The 6,822-nt window shown below is 45.7% G+C and overlaps 1 protein-coding gene across 1 annotated transcript in view; it reads left to right on the top strand.

Moving 5' to 3' along the window:
* The first annotated feature begins 6,204 nt into the window (after window positions 1–6,204).
* The window catches only part of LOC104984923 (keratin-associated protein 10-8-like), an 8,941-nt gene continuing 8,323 nt past the window's right edge, over window positions 6,205–6,822 (top strand). The window contains exon 1 of the mRNA XM_010834888.1: window positions 6,205–6,817. Coding sequence (XP_010833190.1) covers window positions 6,237–6,817 — 581 coding nt within the window. The 5' untranslated portion in view covers window positions 6,205–6,236. The remainder of the gene's footprint in view (window positions 6,818–6,822) is intronic.

Raw genomic sequence — 6,822 nt, forward strand, 5'->3', positions numbered from 1 at the left:
CCAGGACGGGAGCGCTCTGGAAGGTTCCGCAGGGTCCAGGAGAGAGGCACTTGCTAGGCATGCGACCCATCCCTCACGTTCCAAGTCAGGATTCTGCATCTTCTCATAGCAGTATCCGTGCGGGCTCAGTCGTATCCAACTCTTTATGACCCCATGGACTGTAGCCCACCAGGCTCCTCTGTCTATGGGATTTTCCAGGGAAGAATACTGGAGTGGGTTGCCATTTCCTCCTCCAGGAGATCTTCCCCACCTAGGGATTGAACCCACGTCTCCTGTGTCTCCTGCATTGGCAGGTGGACGCTTTACCACTGAGCCACCTGGAAAGCCCCATCCTTCCATAACCGAGACTCTCGCTGTGAACTCTGTCAACTGTGAGTCCATCCTGATACTCCCTAGGGACTTCTGCTCGTGCATCCTCTCTGCTTTCATTCCATGAAATCTACCTGCAAACCCATCTGCTGAGTTTTCAGCTCCAGCCATTGCGTTTTCAGTACTGTAATTTCCATTGTCTTCTGTTTTATGTAATTCCAGTTCTCAGGTAAAAGTCTTTGTCATGTCAGCTACTTTCTTGAACAAGATCCAACCCACGGGTCTCCCAGAAAATTGACTCCATCTCTTTATTTCCTGTGATTCTCAGTAACTTTTTAAAAATAGGTTTGTAGAGCTGTGATTCAGATATCTGAGGTGCACGTGTCTGGGGCATTGGGTGCAGTCAACCTCCAAGTGCAACCCTCACCACAGCCTGTTGTAGCTCATGCCTGTGACATGAGGGCTTCAGAAGGAAGCCCTTAGCCCATTGGCTCCCACCCTTCACCCCACACTCCCCACCCCCAGCCCTAGGCAGCAACCCATTGACTTCACATTATCTTTGGGTTTGCCTGGACATTTCATAACATGGGAATCGTATAATATATGGTCTTTGTAACTGGCTTATGTAGTATGTATTCAAGGTTCACCCGTGCTGTAGTGTGTATCAGTGCTTCATCCCTTTTTGTGGCCATACCATAGATTACTGTGAGGATATACCACATTTTGATCGCCCCATCTGTCATTGATGGACATTTGGCTTATTGCTGTCTTCTGGGTATTACGAATAATGCTACTGTAAACATTCATGTATAAGCATTTTTGTAGGGGCGTGGATTTTCATCTCTCTTGGGTATATACTTAGGAGTGGAGTTGATGGCTCTTACATCAATGGGTTAACATTTTAGAAACTGCCAGACTGTCTCACAAAGTCGCTGCACCATCTGACATCCCCACCAGCACTGGATGAAGCTTGCAGTTTCTCCACATCCTCCCCAACCCTTGTTGTTATCTGACTTCGTTATTCTAGTGACCTTTGTGGGCACGAAGCAGTATCTCACTGTGGCTTTGATTTCATTCCCCTGATGGGTAGCGATGGTGTGTGTTTTTACATGTGCATACTGGCCACTTATGCCTCTTCTTTGGAGGAATGTCTATTCAAGTCCTCTGCCTAGTTTTTGATTGGATTATTTGCCTTTTAAATTGTTGTGTTATGAGAGTTCTTTATATAAGAACTCTAGATATAAGTTCCTTGTGCTATATAGGATTTTCAAATATTTTCTCCCATTCTATGGACTGTATTTTCCCTTTCTTGATGGTCTCCTTTGAAGTACAAAATGTTTTAATTTTGAAGAAGTCATATTTACCTTTTTTTTTTCTTGCTTCTACTTTTAAAGCCATATCTTAGAATACAATGCCAAATCTGAGGACATGAAGATTTATCCCAAAGTTTTCTCTAATAGCTTTATAGAATTAGCTTTTTTAAAAAAACTTAAAAAAAAATTTTCGGTTGTGCTGTCTTCATTGCTGACACAGAGGCACACAATTATGTATTGATTAGTTGATGAAAATGAGACCGGAGGCTCACAGGAACCAAAATCTTTCTTTCCCCAGAAGCAAAGGTCCAGTGTTTGTGGTAACTTTCTCAAACATAATAATGAGCATTAACTGTGGTTGGCTTTATACCTGCTATTTCACTTTTTTGTTCCTTATTTCACATCTTTTCATAATTGAGTTCCTCTTTGGGCTTCCCAGGTGGCTCAGTGGTAAAGAATCTGCCTGTCGCTGCAGGAGAGGCCGGTGCAGTCCCTTGGTCAGGAAGATCCCCTGGAGAAGGAAATGGCAACCCACTCCAGTATTCTTGTCTGGAAAATCCCATGGACAGAGGAGCCTGGTGGTCTACAGTCCATGGGGTTGCAAAAGAGTTGGATGCAACTTTGTGACTAAACAACAGCAACAAAAAATCCTCCTTTACTGTTTTTCTTTTAGTAAATATTTTCCAATATAGTGTTCTATTTTTTTAATGATTTTTACCCTATTTTTAAAATTTTCCCTTAGTGTTTGCTCTAGGGCCTACCATATATTTATTTAAGTTATCAGAATCAACTTCTGATTTATACCGACTCAACTCCAGCGATGTATGAAAACATTGCTCCATTTTATATATAACTCTAGTCCTTCCTATATTTTCTGTGGTCTTGCTGTTAAAATATTACACCTTACATGTTAAAATTAAATGATATGTGGTTATAATTACTACTTATTATACTTTTATGATTTTTTAAGAAGCTTAGAGAAGAAAGAAAAGCAATATATATTTAAAGCTTGTTCTATGCTCGGAGAAGGCAATGGCACCCCACTCCAGTACTCTTGCCTAGAAAATCCCAGGAACCGAGGAGCCTGGAAGGCTGCAGTCCATGGGGTTGCTAAGAGTCGGGCAAGACAGAGCGACTTCACTTTCACTTTTCATTTTCATGCATTGGAGAAAGAAATGGCAACCCACTCCAGTGTTCTTGCCTGGAGAATCCCAGGGATGGGGGAGCCTGGTGGGCTGCCGTCTATGGGGTCGCACAGAGTCAGGCACGACTGAAGTGACTTAGTAGCAGCAGCAGCATGCTAACCTTTTTATTGTTTCTGGTTCTCTTCACTTCTTCCTGTGGATCTGAGTCATCATCTGCTGTTATTTCCTTTGCCCAGTATAGCTGTGCTCCCACGTACTGCCTTTCTGCTGATGTTGTCAAATATATTACGTGTCTATGAAGTGTATGCCCAACAATACATTACATACATATTGTTTTATACAATGCTTTATACATATATTATTTTAAATTGTGTTAAATCAATTAAGAGAAGGAATTAAAAAAGTGAATTTGTATTTTTTTTGTAATTACATAGTTACCTTTACTGCTGTTCTTTGTTTTTTCCTGTGGATTAGAATTTCTGTCTGGTTACTGGCTTTTTAGTATTTTATAAGATGAATCAACTAATAACAAATTCTATTTTTATCTGGGAATATATTTTTCCTCCATGTATTAAAAATGCCTTGTTGTATATAGGATTATTGATTGACAGCTTATCAGTTCAGTTCAGTTGCTCAGTCGTGTCCGACTCTTTGCGACCCCATGAATCGCAGCACGCCAGGCCTCCCTGTCCATCACCAATTCCCGGAGTTCACTCAAACTCATGTCCATAAAGTCAGTGATGCCATCCAGCCATCTCATCCTCTGTCGTCCCCTTCTCCTCCTGCCCCCAATCCCTCCCAGCATCAGAGTCTTTTCCAATGAGTCAACTCTTCGCATGAGGTGGCCAAAGTATTGGAGTTTCAGCTTCAGCATCAGTCCTTCCAATGAACACCCGGGACTTATCTCCTTTAGAATGGACTGGTTGGATCTCCTGCAGTCCAAGGGACTCTGAAGAGTCTTCTCCAACACCACAGTTCAAAAGCATCAATTTTTCGGCGCTCAGCCTTCTTCATAGTCCAACTGTCACATCCATACATGACCACTGGAAAAACCATAGCCTTGACTAGATGAACCTTTGTTGACAAAGTAATGTTTCTGCTTTTGAATATGCTATCTAGGTTGGTCATAACTTTCCTTCCAAGGAGTAAGCGTCTTTTTATTTTATGGCTGCAGTTACCATCTGCAGTGATTTTGGAGCCCCCCAAAATAAAGTCTGACACTGTTTCCACTGTTTCCCCATCTACTTCCCATGAAGTGATGGGACCAGATGCCATGATCTTTGTTTTCTGAATGTTGAGATTTAAGCCAACTTTTTCACTCTCCTCTTTCACTTTCATCAAGGGGCTCTTTAGCTCCTCTTCACTTTCTGCCATAACGGTGGTGTCATCTGCATATCTGAGGTTATTGATATTTCTCCCAGCAATCTTGATTCCAGCTTGTGCTTCTTCCAGCCCAGCATTTCTCATGATGTTCTCTGCATATAAGTTAAATAAGCAGGGTGACAATATACAGCCTTGCCGTACTCCTTTTCCTATTTCGAACCAGTCTGTTGTTCCATTTCCAGTTCTAGCTGTTGCTTCCTGACCTGCATACAGGTTTCTCAAGAGGCAGGTCAGGTGGTCTGTTATTCCCATCTCTTTCAGAGTTTTCCAGTTTATTGTGATACACACAGCCAAAGGCTTTGGCATAGTCAGTAAACAGAAATAGATGCTTTTCTGAAACTCTCTTGCTTTTTTTATGATCCAGTGGATGTTAGCAATTTGATCTCTGTTTCCTCTGCCTTTTCTAAAACCAGCTTGAACATCTGGAAGTTCACGGTTCACATATTGTTGAAGCCGGGCTTGGAGAATTTTGAGCATTACTTTACTAGCGTGTGAGATGAGTGCAATTGTGCGGTAGTTTGAGCATTCTTTGGCATTGCCGTTCTTAGGGATTGGAATGAAAACTAACAGTTTATACTTTGAGAATACCTGGTCCCATTGATTCTCGTCTCAGTTGTTTCCGATGGAAAGTCAGCTGTAAGTCTTACTGGGATTCCCTTGTGAGAGACTCAGCATTTTTCTCCTTCTGCTTTTGAGATTTTCTCTAAGCTTTTGACTTTCAATGTATTTACTAGGATGTGTCTGTTTGTGACTCTTACTTGTGTATCTTATTTGGAATTTCTTCAACCTCCTGGATGTGTAGATTAAAGTTGTTCAATACATTTATACAGTTTTAACATATTATTTCTTTAAGGTAATATTTCTCCATTGTTATCTGACTGCCATGCAGTCCTCCAGTAGAGTCCTCAGCCCCACCCATCAGAGGTCAGTGAAGGCTGGAACTCGAAAGCCCACTTGTCCCTGACAAGTCCTCTATGGAATCTGGGGGCTACCTGCAGACAAGGGCATCACCAAGGTCCTGCCCTTGCCCCTTCAGAGACTTGGAAGAATACAATGGCTGAAAAATGAGGACACACAGGGTCGTGGCCAGATGCCATTGTGCTCGCTAGGCCACAGCTGTGAACGGAGTACTGGAGACACAGTGTCCAGGTGTCCATGCACAAGGCTCACAGACAACCAGGCCCTCCTACTGACGTTCACTGTGACAGACTCCAGGACCTCAACCTGGTGAATGCCTACCGGTGGAAGGGGTCCTTGAGGGAGGAGATGTTGTTCTAATCAGCACCAGGGCTGCAGGAGCCCCTGACATTGTCTGGACTGTGAGGAGAGGAGGAAGGTGTGAACATTAAGACTCTTTTGTGCAGCTTCTATAAAAGCTCAGGTGCAATGCAGCAAAAGGCAATTGCTCCAGTGGTCATTCTCTCTGGGCTAGCCTGCGTCTGCATCCGAGCCCTTCTCTGTGAGCCAGTCTCTGCCCCAGGAGGACACAGCCCCTCACATCTGACCCAGGGTTCACTCCTAGTAGACACAGGTCCCCTCACCTTCCATGATAACCAGCAGTATCAGCTCACAAAGTACAGCCTGCTCTGTCAGCTCACACCCTGAAGCCATGCCAGTGGGGCATGGCCAGACCTGTCCACTCCTGAACATACCTCCCTTCTCTCAAAGCCCTGATTCTGGGATTGGCTCTCGTCCCTTCCTTGGGACTAGAAGTTTTGTTTACAAGAGCAGCTGTTGTCCCCACTGGCACAGAGGGCCTTTGTTATCAGAAAGTTACCTGACTGCTACTGTCCTTGCAAAGGCATCAAAAGCTTTGCTGTTATCTTGCCTCTGGAGACAAACATGGGCAGGATATCCCTGCCTCCACTCAGGAGCCTCACCAGCCAAAAGTATTTACAGACAGTGACCAGTGCTGCCAAACAGAGCATGATACTAAACAAAAACAAGGAAGGAAAGACTTCATCAAGCTGTTGCCAGAACAACACACAGCACAGAGGAGAGGTATAAAGCTGGGCAGCTCTGGGAACTCACACACATACTCACTCACACTCACATCCTGACCCTCCTCCAGACCCACAAGCCCACAATGGCTTTCTCCACCCTGTCTGACTGTTCCAGTGACTTGACCTACAACAGCCGGGTCTGCCTGCCTGGGTCATATGACTCCTGCCCTGGGTCCTCCTGGCAGGTGGACGACTGTCCAGAGAGCTGCTGTGAGCCCCCCTGCTGTGCCCCCAGCTGCTGTGCTCCAGCCCCCCGCCTGACCCTCCTCTGTGCCCCAGTGAGCTGCGAGTGCAGCCCCTGCTGCCAGCCAGCCTGCAGCAGCTCCTGCCCAGCCTTGTGCTGCCAGCAGTCTAGCTGCCAGTCCGCCTGTTGCACCTCCTCCCCCTGCCAGCAGGCCTGCTGTGAGCCCGTTTGCTGCAGGCCTGTCAGCTGTACACCTGTCTGCTGCACACCTGTCTGCTGCAGGCCCGTGTGCTGTGAGTCCTCCCCCTGCTCAGCCTCCTTGTGCTGCCAGCCCAACCCCTGCTCCTTGGTCAGTTGCAGACCTTCTTCCTCCCTGTCCCTCCTCTGCCGTCCTGTGTGCCGCCCCGCCTGCTGTGTGCTCACCTCCTCCTGCCAGCCCAGCTGCTGCCGCCCAGCCTCCTCCGTGTCCCTCCTCTGCCGGCCCG

Source organism: Bison bison, unplaced genomic scaffold, assembly GCF_000754665.1.
Source record: "Bison bison bison isolate TAMUID 2011002044 unplaced genomic scaffold, Bison_UMD1.0 scf7180017864037, whole genome shotgun sequence".
Classification (NCBI taxonomy): domain Eukaryota; kingdom Metazoa; phylum Chordata; class Mammalia; order Artiodactyla; family Bovidae; genus Bison; species Bison bison.